Source organism: Nicotiana attenuata, unplaced genomic scaffold (genome assembly GCF_001879085.1).
Source record: "Nicotiana attenuata strain UT unplaced genomic scaffold, NIATTr2, whole genome shotgun sequence".
NCBI lineage: Eukaryota > Viridiplantae > Streptophyta > Magnoliopsida > Solanales > Solanaceae > Nicotiana > Nicotiana attenuata.
In genome coordinates, this window is record NW_017671400.1 from 261,807 (window position 1) to 282,504 (window position 20,698).

General features: G+C 41.4%; 1 protein-coding gene across 1 annotated transcript; it reads left to right on the plus strand.

Moving 5' to 3' along the window:
- Positions 1-5,660: 5,660 nt before the first annotated feature.
- LOC109208051 (cilia- and flagella-associated protein 45-like) lies at positions 5,661-7,188 on the plus strand. Its single transcript, XM_019371057.1, has 3 exons — positions 5,661-6,283; positions 6,368-6,861; positions 7,013-7,188. The coding sequence occupies exons 1-3, from the start codon at positions 5,661-5,663 to the stop codon at positions 7,186-7,188; spliced, it is 1,293 nt and encodes a 430-aa protein (XP_019226602.1).
- Positions 7,189-20,698: the final 13,510 nt, after the last annotated feature.

Below are 20,698 nucleotides of genomic sequence, written 5' to 3' on the forward strand. Positions count from 1 at the left end.
TTTTATTTAAAAGAATAGAAATTACCAGGGCGTCGTTGTGCGGTTGAGATACGCCATCTGCTTCCTCATTACAGAATGATAGGATGTCCTCGGGCACATAGCTCGGAGTTTGTTTTCTCTGGTGATTGACACCTTGGTGCGTTTGAACACAGGTCCTTGTCGGATGTCAACACCGCCAACGATCATGTGCATTACATGTTGTGTTTCTTCCTGCTCATTTTTTCTTGCACCTCTCTGCCTGAAGTGGTTTTTAGCTCGATCACCGAGAAATTCTCGAAGGTGACCCTCGTTGAACAACCGAGCTACCTCCTCCCTTAGCTGCCTGCAGTCTTCGGTTCTATGGCCATGTGTGCCATGATACTTACACATCAAATTTGGATTTCTCTAAGAAGGATTAGTTTGGATAGGTCTGGGCCACCTGGTATCTTTGATTCTTCCAATAACTGACACGATCCCTGATGCGTCTATGCTGAAATTATACTCTGACAATCGAGGTGCCTCCGCGGGATCGGTATGTTTATCGAACCCGCTCTTACTCATGAGTCCCCGAGAGCTTTGACCTCGATCGTTTCTCCGATCATTCCGAGGAGCATTACGACCCGAACCGTTGTTTCTCCGATCGACATACAGCTGATACCGCTCTTTGTTTGACCTTGATTCCCTATCCATATCCCTTGGGGGCTTAGTTGCCGACCTGTTAGGATGAACTGAACCCGAGGGGGCTCCCAACTGGTCGTCCACGACCCTAATCTTTGATTGGTAACGGTTATGTACGTCTGACCACGTCACAGCTGGATACTCGATCAGATTCTGCTTTAGTTGTCGAGACGCGATCGAACTCCTTTCATTCAAACCCTGCATAAAAGCTTGTACTGCCCAGTCATCCGAGACCGGTGGTAACTCCATTTGCTCCATCTGAAACCTAGACACGAACTCCTGTAACATCTCGTCGTTCCTTTGTTTTATCTTGAAGACGTCCGATTTTTTTGTTGCCACCTTTATGGCTCTGGAATGTGCTTTCACGAAGGCGTCTGCTAACATAGCAAATGAATCAATGGAATTAGGAGGCAAGTTGTGATACCAAATCATAGCTCCTTTTGAAAATGTTTCTCCAAACTTTTTTAAGAATACTTATTCGATCTCATCGTCGTTCAAGTCATTTCCTTTGATCCCGCAAGTGTATGAAGTAATATGTTCGTTAGGGTCAGTTGTCCTGTTATACTTGGGTATATCGGGCATGCGAAACTTTCTAGGGATGGGCATCGGAGCCGCGTTCTGAGGGAACGGTTTTTGTATGGACTTTTTTGCATCTAAACCTTTCAAAACTGGAGGTGCCGCCGGTATCTGGTCAACATGGGAGTTATAAGTCTCCACCTTCTTATCATTGTCCTCAATCTTCTTTTCCCCGGACTCGATCCTCTTGGTGAGCTCTTCGAGCATCCTCATAATGGTGGGGTCAGTCCCCAAGTCATTTCCGTTCGACCTCTCTGGCGCTGGTTCAGCACGTCAAGTGTTTTCTGGTTCAGCTACACTCGGAGTTTTATTTTGTCTCTGAAGTTGGCCGATGGCGATCTGCTGAGCTTGCAGCATCTCGTATATCACTTGGAGGCTGACTCCCCCATCTCCTATACCTGGTGTTCCTTGACCCCAGATCGGGCTTCTCTGCGTACACTCCCTCCGGGGTCTGCGCCTAAATCTGCATCCAAAGAAATGTGTGAACTGACATGAACTGGTTCCATATTTGGCACTTCCCCTGGGTTTATCGGTGGTAAACCGACCCCTAAATTGTTGTTTTCCCCATGAAAGCCAAGACCTTCGTTGTCATGAACAGGTGCATTTAGCGAGTTCGACATGTTTAATCCTGAGAATCAGAAAATCTTGACAAGAAAAAGCGTAAAAATAACGTGTGTCATGAGAATCAGTAAAAAAATAATCACTATTATCTTTAGCCCCACGGTGGGCGCCAAACTATTTACCTCGAAAAAACGAGTAACAATTAAATTCGATTTGTGGTTTTAAAGATATGTGATTTAATTCAATACCAATTAATAATCAAGAAATATAGAGTATAGATGAAAGAAATGGATGAATCAAACCAGTGTTACTTAAGCAGCTGACCTCGAGCTCAGTGACCTCGAGATGGACCAAGAACAATAAAGTAAAAGGACAACTCTGATGAACAATATCCCTAACTGCATGCCCCTATCGTCTCCAACCCCACCCTGGTAGTGTTTGCCATTATATATAAATGCTCTTGGGATAATAATTTTTATTTACTTACCAAACAATATTTTAAAATAAGTAAAAAAAATACTTATTTTCTAGAAATATTAATTTTTTCACAGAAAATATTTTTCTTCGTACAAAGCACATCCCCGATGTATAATCTATGTTTTTGTTTTAATCCTGATCAATAATCTTGGATAAAATTTGCGTCAATTTTAACTTGACCTTTTTAATAAAATGGATTTGGCACAAGAGCAATTTTGTCATTTTACTTATTTTATCCGAGTAGAGTTAATCCTTCGATTGCTACTCCATATAAAATATGGTATAAACTAACCTAGATTTCAATATAAAAGTTATCGGTAGCACTTGTACTGAAAAAAGAAACGCAACCAAACAATATTATAAAATAATACCTATTCTTATACAAAAGATTATTTTCATATTTTAATCCCGATAACCAAACGACCTATATCTGAATTTTAACAATTTCAATGAGGAAGCTGTTGCCCGTAAATTAAAGTGTTCTCAAGCTAAGCATTTAACTTTGTTACAGCATATAATTAAAGTGATGTCTTGGTCAGACAAGTGGGAAGGGTTCTAAAATCAGTAAAGTTATTATTTTAGTACTGTTGCCCATTTCCATCAAAGCGGTAGGTGACGAAGGGTCGTTATTCTGGCATAATATAGAAAAATAATTAGAGGTTCTAATAATTTTCTTCTTTGTTTAAAAGCAGTGGTCAGGATTAGGATGGAGGAATATATATGAAATCAGAAAAAATTAGACAGATAAATAAATAAAATTATAAGTGATAGGTGGAGTGAGGACTCAACTTGAAGTCATTGTGGTGATGGAATCTTAGAGGGTGTTTGGCTAAGCTTATAAGCTGGTCAAACTAGCTTATAAGTACTTTTTGGCTTATTTACGCGTTTGGTAAAATTAAAAGTGCTTATAAGTTAAGTTCTTATAAGCTAAAAATAAGCCAAACGTCATAAGTTGGTCTCCCCCAACTTATCAAATTTCAGCTTATAAACACTTTAGGTTTGACCAAAATATTTACTACTCCATCCCTAAAATACTTCTTTTTAGAACAAAACTCTTGGTATACCCAGTTCTTTAGCTGCTTATTATTAATTTCAGCACTTTTATCCAAACACGTAACTGCTTATTTTTTAAATCAGCTTCAGCATTTAAAAGTGCTTTTCAGCACCTAATACTTATCTGCTACTCTAAATCAGCTAAGCCAAACGGGCTCTTAGTCTTTAGGAAAATAGATGGAATTAAGCCACTTTAAGAGCAAAATTACTTCTTTGCTACATTGGCAAGACAAATCGATCGGTTACTTATGATTTCCTCACGTAGTATTAATTATCTTTGTCATCTATATCTATTTTGCGTTATGTAATCCCCAGTAATTAAGTAACTCGATGTTTGCTTTGTACATTTAGAGCTTATAAAGATCTGTTTATTCTAAAATTCGAGTAACAATTAAACTTGTTTTGTGATTTTAAAGATATGTGATTTAATCCATACTAATTGATAAACTAGGAATCATACGTATAAGTTAAAGAAATAAGTTAAATCAAACCAGTCGTGTAAGCAGACCTCGACCTCGAGTAAGGGCGTCCTCGAGGTAAGTGAACAAGAATAACAAGAACAATAAAATAATAAGATGATTCAGATGAACAGTAAGCAAGAAAGCGATAGTGTATATTCTCTTCTCAATGATTGAATAATCATGCGTTACAAATAATTGGAGTCCCCTTATATAGTAGGGGAATCCTAAATAAGGTACAATTCTAATAGTAGTAGGGTATCTTATCATATAGCTGCCTAACCGTCTAGTACAAATCCGTTCCGGAATTTATGCCGTGATCTTAGGGCCACCGCTAGAATCTCGCTCTTTCTGTTATAAAACTATAACGGTATCATCTCGAGGTTGGCCGTACTCGGTCCCGGTGTTCATCGAGCATTCCGATCTTCGAGTATAGTATTCTGCCATTGGGCTCGAGCCCGGCCCATATCAAATTTGTTTCTTGATGCGACCCCTCGAGCCTACAAAATCGGGGACACACGATTTTACCGTACATAGATAGTTCCCGCGTTTCTTAGAATAAAATGATAAGAAACGACTTGAGCCTCGATTTTCCGGAGTCCTTGATGATGACATCATTCTCGTGACATAGGCGCTCGAAGTGATCGAAACGTCCCGTCGGTTCGCTTCCCCAAAACATTAAATGCTTTACTAGTGGTGGTCGGCCACTAGCGTCGTTGAATCATCGCCGCTTGCCTATAAATACAAAGTTCAATTTCGGAAAAAACTTTACTTCAATCTTCAGACCGCCTTCAAACTCCTTTTATCTCTCCCTCTCTTCATCTCTTCTCCCTCATTATCTGTTACCTAATTCCTTTTAGCGTCGAAAAAACACCAAGTTCCGCCTACTTCCGCCTTTACTAATCAAAATCAATGGCAAAAACTTCCAAAATAGTTCCTCAAAAGGAGAAAGCTTCCTCCTGCTCTTCCTGACCGGCCAAACAGGTGGCGCCGACCCTTCACGAGATTATTCCCGGCCCCTACGTTATGAAAAAAAACTTTAACGTTGAAAATCCCCCCAATACCCTGGCTAATGCGAGCATGTATCCCAGTATATCAGCTCGATAATGGAGTAGCACCTCAAGGCTGTGAACAAAGACTGTGGCTGGGGGGATAAGGTCGTGGTACAGATTCCCAACCCCGAGGAGAGCATTACCACTCATGTGGAGGGGTTCCTAAGTGTTTACACTTACCCCTTCACAGTGTGTCCCCTTGATCCAACCGTGATTGACTTCTGCAAAAGATATCAAGTCACCCTCGGCCAGATCCACCCTTCTTTCTGGCGTATAGTGATTATACTTCGCTACTTCTCTAGCAAGGCCGAGGGACTAAATTTCACCCTCAATCACCTCATCTGATTGCATCGGCCTCAGCTTTTCCGATGGTTGATCAAGCTCCAACGCCGATCGAGCAAAGCCTTCTTCGATATCAATGGCGAGGATAAGGATCTGGGCTGGATGAGCCGTTTCGTACAAGTGAGGACCTCGGATGTCATCCCCGAGGAAAAAATGCCATTCCCAAAGAAATGGGACCTCGATCGTAAGTAAAGCCCTTCCCCAGTATCCTCTTATATTCCATTTTCGCATTGTGTGATGCCTTCTCTCTTTTTGCAACGGTTGCTTGGATGCCACATACGGTCGCCGAGGTTGAAGACTGGTCCGGAAATTAGCTGCGACCTCCTCGTATGATGAGCGCAAATGGCGTGACTTGGTGAGGGGCAAATGTGAAGCCAAGCACCATGGTTAGTTCTTCTCCCAAGTTTTTTATGCTTTCCCCTTTATTGGAGATGTCATATTATGTCTAATTTTCATTCATGCAGGCATTGGAGATGTCTTTGAAATGAGGCCAGCCCCGCTCGGGGAAGAGACCAAGTCCCCGATTCCAAAATCGGGGAAGGATAATAAGAGAAAAGGGGCTTCAAAACCCGAAGACCCCCAAGATAAGAGGGCCCCTACTCAAAGGCAAAGGAGGAAACTCATTCACGTGGACATAGACTCAGTCAATCAACTGAATGATGAAGAAGAAGACGAGGGCGAAGAATCGGCGTTGGTGACCCGAGCCAGGAAACCAGTTGAAGCTGTCAAGCCCTCAGAACCGGAGACCCTGCCTCAAAGTGAGGAAACTCCGAATAAAAATGCAGGCAAAGACCCTGAATCGCCTGAGGTCGAGATCGTTCCTCCGCCTTTAACAAGCATAGGAAACGAGACAAGTACCGAGATCCCCGAGGCTGAAGAGAGCACCCCGAGTGATATGCTCGGGGCCATGAAAATAGGTCACTCTCCTCCTCTACCAGCTTATTCTCAGGAGGCAATAAAGGAAGCTCAAGCTCTGCAAACGCCTGACCCGAGCGCAGTCCCCGGTGAAGAATATCGTTTCTGGGATTGTTTTACTGGGGTCGATGACGCCGCCGACCTCAATGACGCATCTACCCTCTTCGAAGAGGCTCACCGTCTTTTCTCTCAGTAAACATTAACTCCTATTGCTGCAATCTCTTCTTCTCCCCTTACTCTAACTGATATCTCTTTTTCCAAGTAGGCCATTACTAGGTTTAGGGCCGAGCTGAGCCAATGTGAGGCTGAGCTCAAGAAGTCCTCGGATGAAGGGAAGGCCCTGAAACTCCTTTGCAGCCAAAAGGAGGAGGAGCTCAAGGACCTTCGGGCAGACTTGGTCAAAGCTAGTAAAAATAAGGCCGAGTTAGACAAGCAGGTAACTATCATTTTGAAAGAGTATAGTCTACTTGACCCAACTGTGGAGGCTAACACTTCAGTGTCTCAGCTGCAGCAAAAACTGGAGATGATCAAGCAGCTTCAAGGGGAGGTCGATCAAGTTAAGGCCGACTACAACCGGTGGAAGGAATATATGGATCGACTTGCTGCTGAGAAAGAGGCTACTCTAGCCAAAATGGCCTCGATTGAGACCCAGATCCGGGGTGCTAAAGAGAAAAATCTAGCCCAGGCCAAAAAGATCGATGAGCTCGAGGCCAAACTTGCCGCAACCGAGGCTGAGGTTGCTGAAGCAGGACGAGGTCAAGAAGATGAAGGTTGCGACTAATAAAACCGTTGCAGTGTACCTAAGGGATGCTGAGGCTACTCAAATGGAACTAAGTGAAGCCTCCGACCGGGAGAAATGGAGCAATGATTTGGCGAAGTGCCAATCCCGGAGGGAGACCCTCTAAGAGATCCATGCTCTAGGTTTCGACCTTACTGAAGAGTTAGCCCAAGCAAAAGCGCTAGAAGCCGATACCAAGTTTCTCATCTCCTCCTCCGATGATGATGATGACGAAGGCAGCCAAAGCGGGTCCGATAATGAAGTTAGGCCCAAAGAGGAAGCTGCTCCCGCGGGAGAGACCAGCCCTGGGCATAGATAAAATTTTCCTTTCTCTTTTTTGTATTTTTCTTTTGTAAGACCTTTTATCTGTCTCTTGCATATATCTTTTTCTAAGTATATATAAAAAGAATTTCCTTGAATGTTTTCTCGATATTTCCTGCCTTACAAAATTCTTGTACTAATTTCATTCTTTGAACGGTATGTTCGGGATTTTATCTCAGACGGTTTCTTTGAAATTGTCGTGGTCGAGTTCAAATAAGGTTCGAACTTTAGGGCATAGACCCTTATGGGCTCGTGCTAGATAATGGTGAGTCCCCGAGCCATAATCAAGTTATTATTTATTTATGCTTGGGATAATCGAATCCTTTGATTTGTATCGGGTGAGAACAAGATCTCGAACCTTAAGTGTATCGGCCCTTAGGCTCTTTTAGATCGGTCAATTATGGCCTCTAAGAGATGGCTATTATTTTTCCTTTTCGGCTTAGAAGACTTAGTAAATATTTATTTATGTCTTGGCATGCATTTTTTACCCATTGGATTTTTGAGGGTTTGGTATCGATCGAAACCCTTTGTTTTTAATGCCTTAGCACAAGTTTGTATTTGAATAATTCGATACCTCTTAAGTTTTTTCGAGGGATGATTTTATCGAAGCCCTTTGATTATTTTGCCGAGGGTAGCCTTTATTTAACCGATTTTCTGAGAATTCGAAGGCCTGTTTTTATTGCGGAATTCGGACGTCTCCGAGCCGCGTTATTTAGGCCGTAGCCTTCGGGTGTGTCTCTTGGACTTGTTTCCCGATAACATTTCGAACTTGTCCGAAATGTTAGTCCCCGAGTATGATGGCCTTGGCCTTTGCCTCGAGGGATGCCTCTTTGAGGTCTTAAAAATTCGAGTTTAGACAACTCGAATGTATTGACTGTTGATGACAGTCCCCGAGTATTCGAGGTGTATTTGCGTTTTGGACCTTGATCCGTTTCTCGCAGAATCACAAATATGGAGGTCGTATAGTAGCAAGTTTCTTTAGGACACAAAGTGTTTGATATAGAAAGAATGCTTCTTTGAATAATTCATGCATGCGTACATGTTTTGCCATCGGGGCTCGACTATCCTATATGGACACGGTTCCTCTGACCGTTTGGCCCATTGCAAAATTTTCCTATCGAGGCCCTCTTTAGCGTGAAGTATTTTTCTCGAAAATATAACCTCCGAGGGTGATGCCCCCCAGCATTTGAGGCTGATTGAAAAGAAGCCTTAGATACTGTTGAATTCTCCTTAGGTAGCACATAGTTGTTGCCTCGTTAAAAACCTTGCCGGAAAAATCCATTTGGGATAAAACCCGATATAAGGGAAAAAGAGTGCAACGCGTGCTTTACAACCTAAGGTCTTCGGGTACAAGGGTGTCCTCGACGTCTTCGATCGAACACCTGCAATGAGTTAGTCTTAAATACATATGAAAAAGAGAAGTAGGTTATACCTCAGCAAAAATATCGCTTGAGCAGTGATACATTCCAATTGTTTGGTAATTGTTCGCCTTCTATCGTGCCAAGTTTGTAAGATCCTTTCCCGATGACTACAATGACTCGTTATGGTCCTTCCCAGTTCAGGCCTAGTTTCCCTTCATTCGGGTCTTGAGTATTGAGGGTGACTTTCCTTAGAACTAAGTCCCAGATTCCGAAGTGTCGAAGCTTGGTTCTTCTATTATAGTATCTCTCGATTCTTTGCTTCTTTGCAGTCATCCGAACAAATGCAGCTTCCCGTTTTTCATCTAATAGCTTGAGGCTAGTATTCATAGCCTCATGATTTGACTCCTCCGATGCATGTCGGAAGCTGGCGCTGGGTTCCCCGACCTCGATTGGAATTAATGCCTCGGAGCCATATACTAAAGAGAACGGGGTCGCCCCCGTACTGGACTTCGATGTTGTTCGATATGCCCAAAGAACTTCGGGTAGAACTTCTCTCCATTTCCCTTTAGCGTCGTTCAACCTTTTCTTCAAGTTTTGTATGATAGTCTTGTTTGTCGGTTCGGCCTGCCCGTTTCCGCTCGGATGATACGGTGTTGATAAGATCCTTTTTATTTTTTGTGCTTTGAGGAATTTTGTTACTTTGTTGCCGATAAATTGTTTGCCACTGTCGCATACAATTTCGGCAGGTATCCCGAATCGACACACGATGTTATCCCAGATGAAGTCAATAACTTCATTTTCTCTGACCTTCTCGAAAGCCAGTGCTTCCACCTATTTATAAAAGTAGTCAGTCATAAGCAAAATGGATTTAGCTTTACCTAAGGCCGTTGGTAGAGGGCCGACGATGTCCATTACCCATTTCATGAAAGGTCGTGGGGACGGGACTGAGTGAAGTTGCTCTCCGGGCTGATGAATCATCGGTACAAACCTTTGACATTTATCACATTTTCTAACAAACTCCTTAGTGTCTTTTTCCATGTTATCCCAGTAATACCCTGCTCTAATAATTTTGCGAATCAAAGACTCGGCGACGGAGTGATTTCCATAAGTGCCTTCGTGGATTTCTCGTAGAAAATAATCGGTGTCCCCTGGCCCTAAACGTACCGCCAATGGTCCATCGAACGTTCTCCTGTATAATGTTCCATCTTCATCCAATGTGAACCTAGCAGCCTTGGTTTGCAGAGCCCTCGACTCTTTATAATCCGATGGGAGCTTTCCATTTTTAATATTCGATATACTTATTCCTCCAAACCCAAGTCAAACTTGTAGAATTTATCTCGGCATGACCCTCCTCAACCATAGATCTCGATAATTGGACGATAGTCCCTGGGATAATATCATCTTCCTCGACTGATGACCCCAAGTTTGCAAGTGCATCTGCCTCACTGTTTTGTTCTCGAGGTACATGGTCTAAAGTGCATTCCTTGAAGAGATGCAAGGTTACCTGTAGCTTGTCCAAATATCTTTGCTTCTATCCTCTCGCACTTCGAAGCGTTTGTTTACTTGGTTTACCACCAACAGAGAATAGCACTTGGCTTCAACGACTTCTGCCCCCTAGCCCTTAGCTAGCTCAAGATCTGGAATCATGGCCTCATATTCGGCCTCATTATTAGTCAACCTAGAAGTTTTGATGGTTAGTCTAATAGTGTTACCTGTAGGGGGCTTCAAAATAATGCCGAGCCCGGACCCTTTCACATTCGAAGCACCGTCCGTGAAGAGGGTCCATACCCCCGATGATGTAACCTATTTTAGCAGAAGTTCTTTCTCCACTTCGGGTACGAGGGTCGGTGTAAAATTTGCCACGAAGTCAGTTAAGATTTGAGACTTGATGGTCGTTCGGGGTTGATATTCGATATCGTACCCGCCAAGTTCGACGGCCCATTTGGCCAATCGACCCGATAGCTCGGGCTTATGCAAAACATTTCGAAGAGGATAAGTGGTAACACACATATGGGGTGACACTGGAAATATGGCTTTAACTTTCTAGATGCGCTTATTAATGCAAGTGCCAATTTTTCTAAGTGTGGAAATCTAGTTTCAGCGTCTCCTAAAGTCCAACTTACGTAATAAACAGGGAACTGCGTACCTTGCTCTTCTCGAACTAGTACACCACTTACCGCTTTTCGGACACTGCCAAATATAAGTACAGCTTCTCATCTACCTTCGGAGTATGAAGTAGAGGCGGGCTCGACAAGTATCGCTTCAATTCCTCCAGTGCTTGCTGACATTCCGGGGTCCAAGCGAAATCATTTTTCTTTTTGAGTAAAGAAAAGAACCTGTGGCTTCGATCTGATTACCTCGAGATGAATCGCTTTAAGGCAGCTATCCGTCCGGTTAACCTTTGCATGGCTTTCACACTGTCTACAACGGTTATATCCTCGATGGCCTTAATCTTATCGGGGTTGATTTCGATTTCCCGATTTGATACCATGAAGCCGAGAAATTTGCCCGAGCCAACCCCAAAGGCACATTTTTCTAGGTTAAGCTTCATGTTGTACTTCCTCAAGATTTTGAATATTTCCTGCAAATGAGTTAGATGGTTCTCCACGCGCAGAGTTTTAACCAACATATCATCAATGTAAACTTTCATTGATTTACTTATTTGTTCCTCAAACATTTTGTTAACTAGGCGTTGATACGTAACTCCAGCATTTTTTAGTCCGAAGGGCATTCCATTGTAACAGTATGTTCCAAACTTAGTGATAAGTGAGGTCTTCTCCTGGCCCTCCGGGTTCATAGAATTTGATTGTACCCGGAGTAGGCGTCGAGAAAGGTAAGGATCTCGTGGCCGACCGCGGCATCGATCATGCGATCGACGTTAGGTAGTGGAAAGGAGTGTTTAGGTCATGCCTTGTTTAAATCCTTGTAATCTACGCACATTCTAAGTTTGTTCCCTTTTTAGGGACTACAACTACATTCTAACCATTCGGGGTATTTTACCTCCCGAATGGACCCTATTTTAGGAAGTTTAGTTGCCTCATCCTTAATGAATGCATGCTTCACCTCGAACCGGGACCTTCTTGTTTGCTTTACTGGTTTGAACCTAGGGTCGAGGCTTAGCCGATGTGATGTTATTTCCGGTGGGATCCCTGTCATGTCTAAATGGGACTAAGCAAAACAATCCATGTTATCGATAAGAAATTAAATGAGTTTTTTCCTGAGTTCGGGGGTTAACCCCGTCCCCAGGTATACCTTACATTCGGGTAGATGCTCGATCAATATCACCTGTTCCAGCTCTTCGAACGTTGACTTGGTTGCATCTGACTCTTCGGGAGCAACGAAAGTTCGAGGAGTGAGGAAATCCTCTTCTTCTTCTTCGATTATCTGTTTCTCTGGTTCAGTCGAAGCTGGTGACGGTGATTGCTATTTGTCCATCTGCTTTTTTGGTGCTCGATTTTTATGAGGTCGAAGGCGCTAGTGTCGGCGCCACCTCATCGACTGCAAACATTTCTTTTGCAGCATGTTGTTCCCCGTAAACCTTTTTCACACCATCCACTGTTGGGAATTTCATCATCTGATGAAGGGTCGACGACACTGCCCTTATGTTGTGGATCCATGGCCTCCCGAGTAGTGCATTATATCTCAAGTCGCCTTCAATGACATGGAATTTTGTATCTTGGATGGTCCCGGCCACGTTCACTGGTAGGATTGTCTCCCCCTTCGTTGTTTCGCTTGCCATGTTGAAGTTGTTTAGGACTCGAGATGTATGCACAATTTGGTCCTGCAGGCCGAGCTGCTCTACGACCCTCGATCTGATTATGTTTGCTGAGCTACCTGGATCCACTAGAACACGTTTAACTTTAATTTTATTTTAACAAAATAGAAATTACCAGGGAGTCATTGTGCGACTGAGAAATGCCTTCCGCTTTTTTGCCATTGAACGATAGGATGCCCTCGGGCATATAACTCCGAGTGCGTTTTCTCTGGTAATCGACACCTTGGTACGTTTGAATATAGGCCCTTGTGGTATATCGACCCCGCCAACGATCATATGAATTACATGCTGCGGCTCTTCCTGCTCATTCTTTCTGTTGGCGTCTCTTTCTCTGAATTGATTCTTAGCCCGATCACTGAGAAACTCTCGAAGATGACCCTCGTTGAACAATCAAGCTACCTCCTCCGTCAGCTGTCTGTAGTCTTCGGTCCTATGGCCATGCGTGCCATGATATTTACACATCAAGTATGGATTTCTTTGAGAAGGATTGGTTTGTATATGTCCGGGCCACCTGGTGTCTTTGATCCTTCCGATGGCCGATACGATCCTCGATGCATCGACAATTAAATTATACTCCGATAACCGAGGTGCTTCTGCAGGATCAGTATGTTTATCAAAACCATTCTTACTCATAAGTCCCCGAAAAATTTGCCCTCGATCATTTCTTCAATTATTCCGAGGAGGATTGCGCCTTGAACCGTTGTTTCTTCGATCTACGACATATGGCTGATTCCGTTCCCTATTTGATCTTGGTTCCCTATCGATATCTCTCGGGGTTTTAGCTGCCAATTTATTTGGATGAACTAAACCTGATGGGGCCCCCAGCTGGTCGTCCTCGACTCTGATCTTCGATTGGCAACGATTATGTACATCTGCCCAAGTCACGGCTGGGTATTCGATTAGATTTTGCTTAATGTGTCGTGACGCGATCGAACTCCGCTCGTTCAACCCCTGTTGTAAAAGCTTGCACGTCCCAATCATCTGAGACCGGTGGTAATTCCATTCGCTCTATTTGGAATAGGGATACGAACTCTCTTAGCATTTCATCGCCCCTCTATCTTATCGTAAAAATGTCTGACTTCCTTGTGGCAACCTTTATAGCCCCAACGTGTGCTTTCACAAAGGCGTCTGCTAACATAGCAAACAAATCGATAGAATTTGGTGGCAAGTTGTGATACCAAATCATTGCTCCTTTTGACAAAGTTTCCTCAAATTTTTTCAACAAAGCTGACTCGATCTCGTCATCATTTAAGTCGTTTCCTTTAATCCTGCATGTGCACGAGGCGACGTGTTCATTAGGATCGCTCATCCCGTTGTACTTAGGTATATCTAGCATACGAAACTTCTTGGGAATGGGCTTCGGAGCCGCACTCGGAGGGAACGACTTTTGTACGAACTTTTTGGCATCCAAATCTTTTAAGACCGGTGGTTCCCCCGGTATTTGATCAACACGGGAGTGATACGTCTCCACTTTTTTGTCATTATCCTTAATCTTTTTCTCTCCCAACTCGATTCTTTTGGTGAGCTCCTCGAGCATCTTCATAATTGTGAGGTCAGTCCCCGATCCATTACCGTTCGACCTTTCTGGCGCTGGTTCGATACGGCGAGTGATTTTTGGTTCGACCACACTCGGAGTTTTATGCTGACTTTGAAGCTGAGCGGTAGCGACCTGTTGAGCTTGTAGCATCTCGAATATTACCTGGAGGCTAACTCCCCCATCTCCTACACCCTGCGTTCTTTGGACACCAGATCAGACTTCTTTGCGTACACTACCTCCAGGGTCTGTGCCTAAGTCCGCATTAAAAGCAATATGCAAACTAACATCGACTGGTTCTGCAATAGGCACTTCCCCGGGGTTAACTGGTGGTACACCGGCTCCTGGAGCAACTACATTATCATTTTCCCCGTGAAGTCCAAGGCCATCATCGCCATGTACGGGTGCATTTTGTGAGTTTGACATGATTTAGCCCGAGAACAAAAATTCTTCACAAGAAAAAGTGTGAAAATAACGTGTGTTATCAGAATCAGTACTGAAACAATCAGTATTATCTTTAGCCCCACGGTGGGCACCAAACTGTTTACCCTAAAATCCGAGTAACAATTAAACTTGTTTTGTGGTTTTAAAGATATGTGATTTAATCCAATACTAATTGATAAACTAGGAATCAAACGTATAAGTTAAAGAAATAAGTTAAATCAAACCATTTGTGTAAGCAGACCTCAACCTCGAGTAAGGGCGACCTCGAGGTAAGTGAACAAGAACAATAAAATAATAAGATAATTTAGATGAACAGTAAGCAAGAAAGCGAAATTGTATATTCTCTTATCAATGATTGAATAATCATGCGTTACAAATGATTGGAGTCCCCTTTATATAGTAGGGGAATCCTAAATAAGGTACAATTCTAATTGTAGTAGGGAATCTTATTATACAGCTGTCTAACCGCCTAGTACAAATCCGTTCCGGAATTTACGTCGTGATCTTAGGGCCACCGCAGGAATCTCGCTCTTTCTGTTATTAAACTATAACGGTATCATCTCGGGGTTGGTCGTACTTGGCTCTGGTGTTCATCGAGCATTCCGATCTTCGAGTATAGTATTCTTCCATTGGGCTCGAGCCCGGCCCATATCAAATTTGTTTCTCGATGTGACCCCTCGAGCCTACAAAATCGTTGACACACGATTTTAGCGTATACAAGATCTTAAAAAGAAAATGACTTTACTCGTTTCTTTTATCATGTTCAGGTTTTTTCATTTTTATTTTGTAGAATCCTAGTTAAATACAAAGTTGTTTACTTTTTACCTCTGAAATGTTGTCCAAATTAGGTAGTAAAGTAGTTAATGCTTATACTTAGAATTTGTCTCTTGCATAGTACTCGGTTGCATATTAATTCTAATTTCTAACTAACATTAGAGAACTGAATTTTCTATTTCTAGAAGTAACAAGACAGCCAAAAGTAAAATTTCGCTTCTAGTACTAACTAAATGCTATAAGAAGAAATATATTTAAGTAGTGATCAAGTTATGTAAAATGGAGTTTCAACTCTAGAAAATGTAATAATATATCAGATTTAGGACGGTCAGTATTTTCCCAAAGCAGCAGGACAAATCCAAACGCCGGCCAAGAAGAGAACTAATTAACAAACATAAATTTTCGTTCCTATTAAATATGATATTGGTTTCACCTTCTTATAATGAACTTTGATACTATTTCCTTAACAGGCTATAAATGGACCAAGCCGATCCACTTTTCAGTATGGGCGTCAGGCCAAGCTCAACCGAGCTTTTTATTACATCGAGATTGAGCATTTACAAAATATAATTGAGCTCGAGCCGAGCCCTAGTCGACTCTTTAATGTTACGCTATTGGAAAAAATAAAATTCATAATAAATTAGTTGATCAATAAACATATGATCATTACGACTTTAAATTGATAATTGCATGTGATTGAATTTTATATAGAAAATTTGAATTAGAACTCAAATTCAAACGACGTTAACTTGAATTTCAAAATATATTAGAAATTTCAGCTTATCAACATCAAGGAGGATATACATAATACAATATCACCCACTTAGGGCTATTCTTGAAAATTGTAAATATTTCCTGGAAATTAGCAATGGCACTACTAAATATATTTGGAAGGAGGCAAATAAATATGCATATTTTCTGACAAATAGGATCAGAAACATTAAGAAAATTTACTAGTTTAGCAAGATGCATTCAAGAAAATGGAGTTTCTTCTCCTAGTAGATTTGAGTTATGTATTTTATGAACGATTAATGTAAAAAGTATTTTTTGTCTTTTCTAATGTACTAAAAAGAACACATGTCCACCTAAGTGCGTTTCTTTGACTTCCATGCTATATTCTTATGTTCAACAGTTCAAGTGAGGAGAAAAGTATTTCATGGCCGAAGTGACTCAATCAAGCAAGAAAATTTTCGGATATTGATTTAACATGTACCATTCTTTTTTCAATGTAAATATTGACTCTCGTGCATATTCTGATATATATGTTCAAGGTGGAAGAAAAGTATTTCATGGACTAGGTGACTGATTATTCAAATGGGAAAATTTTCGTTTTTTATTTTGACATGTATCATTCACTTTCACTACGCACATGTCTGGAGGATTGCAGAAAATCAAATTTCTTCTCGCGCTCACACCTTTTAAAACACTGATTTTAGAGGGTATAAGAAGAGTTTAATGTTAGTTGGGAGCTTAGTACGTACATAAGCTTGGGATTAATACATGAATTTTAGACATGACAAACATTTATTTTTGAAGGAAAAGGAACAAATTATGTAGCAAACTTAAACTAATTTCATTACATAAGAAGGGTTCTACTTGATTCGGTTTGGTTTTAGTTTAGACTTTCTAAAATGTTTGCGAACACTCTATATATAATACGCATGTTAATTTCTATAATATCCAGAATATTCAAAAATATAATCTTCTATGTGGCATTTCTGAACACCTCCAGTCCACTTCAGTACTCTCAGGTTCCAAACCTACCGTGCGCCCACCAGAGAAGGAAATAAATTAAAAATTAATAAAGGTGGGAATCTTTTCCACAGACCATAAGTTAGGCTGAATTGCCTATCTGCGGTAACTTCTATTGTGAAACAAAGAAAAGGATTTTACTACTACTATAAAATTTTCTCATTCTGCTTTTCTGTTTGTTTTTTTCAAAAGATACAGTGATACCGTAAATTGCAAAGATGTTTTCAATACAAAAGTCTTTTTGCCTACTTCAGTTTGAAAAGGTCGACGGACACGATTATTTACTCTACCTTCTTATATAGATTTTTGTATCTTTAATGGAGTAATAAATTACAGGGTAAATATACTCCTATTATATTTGAGAAGACTTTTCTATTGTGAACATAGGGAACGCTAAACCTTCTATACCTTAAAAGTATTTATGTTGGCCCAAGAACAGGTGATGTTTTGAAAAATGACAAATGAACTCGGTCATGGACCAGGTCCATCGTGTAAAGCACAGTCATGCTCAACCAATACATGTGAGATGCACGTGAAGGAGATAAGTCCTACTGATCAAGCAGCAATATCTCCTGATCTGATCGAAAAGGTTGCATATTGGATAAGGGGAGAAAGTCTCCTTATATGAAGAGAACACAATCTGGATAAAGATAGTGTTGGAGTTTGAGATCTTCAAGGACTCAACTACGATAGAAGATCAACAATTGAGTCCCAATCAAACTCTGATTACTAACCCATTAAAAGACAGTGATTGTTCTCTTTTACAGGTATTGCACATACGCAGAAGTTAAACTAAATTGAGAGCAAAAGAGCAAGGCGATTTTGCAAGCAATTTATGTGAGATTTGAGTGTTCACTCCTGAAGCTACTTGAACGAGCTAGAAGAATCAGTTCCATTGTGTATTTCTTTTATTCTAGTTCAATTGTAGTAGGTGGTTTAAAATTTTACCTTTCAACTTTCATAGAAGCAATTATATTAGATACCTAGAGTGTTCAGGTTATAAGCTAACTTGAAGTTATCACAACAGTTGAGGCTGTGTGCCACAACGGGATTAGAGTTAATCCTTAGGTTTACAAAGAGTTTTGTAAATGCTGTTTTGGCTCAGTGATTTTAGTGGAAGTTTGGGAAAATCCTACTGAGTAGTAGGTCGTGGTTTTTTCACCTTTTGAGCCAAGTGTTTTCCACGTAAAAATCTCTGTGTTCTTTATTTTATGTACTTATTATTCCGCAAACAGTAGTAGTTAGTACACCTAGAAGAACCAGGTTCTTCTAGAGCGAAAATTGGGTACCACACAAATCACCCCCCCCCCCCCTCTTTTGTGGTAGTGTCGTTTAGAACATCAATTGGTATCAGAGCGGATTATCCTTGAAGAGGCTAACACCTTAGGAAAAGATCAAGATGAGTGCACCACCTGGGAATTGGGAAGGGCAATCCACTGCTAGGCCTCCACTCTTCAATGGTCAGTACTATTCCTGGTGGAAGAACAGGATGAGAGATCATATCATAGGAGAGGACTATGAACTCTGGGACATAGTCACTGATGGTCCTTTGGCAACTACAAAGAAGAATGAGGAAGGAGCGGATGTGCCAAAGACAAGAGCTGACTGCACTGCTGAAGATTTGAAGAAATGGGAAAAGAATGCCAAGGCCAAGAAATGGCTTGTGTGTGGACTAGGTCCATATGAGTACAGTAGAATTCAAAGTTGTACCACTGATAAGGAAATCTGGGACACTTTGCAAGTGGCTCATGAAGGAACACCTCAAGTGAAGAGGTCCAGAGGAACACTGCTGTATTCTCAATATGAGAATTTCACCATGAAGGAAGGAGAAACCATCCAAGAGATGTATACAAGGTTGACCACACTGACAAATGAACTTAAGTCTCTTGGAAGGATTATCCTTGAAGAAGACAAAGTTGAGAAGATTTAAACAAGGGTTCTGCCAGTCTCTTGGGAAAGCAAAATCACTGCTATTCAGGAATCAAAGAATATTGCTACCCTTAAGCTGGATGAACTAATTGGAAACCTTGCTGCCTATGAACTGAGAAGGAAAAGGAAAACCATGAAAATGGATGCACCCAAGAAGGAAATAAGTCTGGCTCATAGAATTGCTGAAGGTTCATATCTGGAGGATGAGGAAATGGCTATGATCACAAGAGATTTCAAAAAGTACCTGATGAGAGGAAAGGGTTCTTCAAGAGGTACAACCTTCAACAAACCAAGGGCTCCTGAGAAACAGACCAACGAGGGTTGCTACAAATGTGGTAAGACTGATCACATGATCAAGAATTGTCCTCAATGGGAAATTGAGTGGAAGAAAAAAAGGGCTGAACGAAGGAACAGGAAGAAGGAACAGGTTCAACCAAAAAGAAACAAAGGATCAACAAAGGCTATGGTTGCTGCCTGGGGAGAAACATCATATGAGGACTCAGAAGATGAAGCTGGAGATGAACAAGCACTTATGGCCATCGGAGAATCAGATGATGAACAAGAGGTAAGTATTCTTCATCTCAAAGACAAGATTAAATTCCTGTCTAAAGAAAGGTTTTCTGAGCTACTGCTAGACTTCATTGATGAGTCTGAGATAATTAACAATGAGAAGGAAGAACTGTCTAGGGAATGTGTGATCCTAAAAGCCAAGTGCAAAAATCTAGAGTCTAGGGCTAATGAGAGTGAAAGTAAAAATGCTGAGTTGAAGAACCAGGTTCTTGAACTTGACACTAGTGTCCTAGAACATAGGTTTGAGAACTTAAAACTGAAATTGGGAACAGGAATGAAGAAAGCTGATCACACACATCTCACCCTAGAAGAAAACTTAGGAAAAATGAAGGATGAGCTGTAAAAGAAGGATGAGCAGATAAGAGTATTAAAAGAAGATCTAGGGAAACTAAAACATGAACTAGACAGAACTTGCAAATGGAATAAGGCTTCTGATGCACTCTCCTAGCTACAAGAACATCACAGTAGCAACAAAAGAGGACTTGGCTGTGGGACTCAAGCACCTAAGTGGGATCCTAAAAGCAAGTACCTCACTCTTCCTGAGAACAAAATCTGCACACACTGTGGCAAGATTGGCCATTACAAAAATGAATGTAATGCAAAAGAAAAGGCCAGTCAAAAGAACAAAGCTTTTGTTCAAGAAAAAAATAGGCTGCCTGGATGGGCTAGAAGGAATCTGATTTATCCCTTTGCCTATAGAAAGGGACCCAAACTAGTTTGGGTTCCTAAGACTAACCCCTGATTTCTTTTTGCAGGTCCAAGTGAAGGGAAGTAGCCAAATGTGGTACATGGATAGTGGCTGCTCAAAACATATGACTGGAAGCAAGAACCAGTTCCTTTCACTTGAGGACCTAAAGGGAGGTAATGTCTCCTTTGGAAATGGGAAGAAAGGTGAGATTATTGGGGTTGGAATGGTAGGTAAGACAGACTCTCACTCCATTGAGAATGTCTACTTGATAGATGGCTTGAAATACAGCCTGAACAGTGTGTCACAATTGTGTGACAGAGGTAACCTTGTAGCATTCACCTCTACTAAATGCTTTGTGATTAACCTTACCACTAACAAGATTTTTCTGCAGGGAAAAAGAGTTAACAATATTTACATTGTAGATTTGTCAACTCTCTCAGAAAATGAACTAACCTACCTAAGTGTGCTGGATAATGATCCCCTCCTGTGGCACAAAAGACTTGGTCATGCCAGCTTGAATCAGCTAAACAAATTAGTCTCTAAGGACTTGGTGATAGGGTTACCTAACATCAAGTTCAAGGAAGACAAAGTTTGTGAGGCTTGTGCAAGGGTGAAGTAGGTAAGATCATCCTTCAAAAACAAGAAAATGGTAAGCACAACCAAGTCATTGGAACTGGTCCA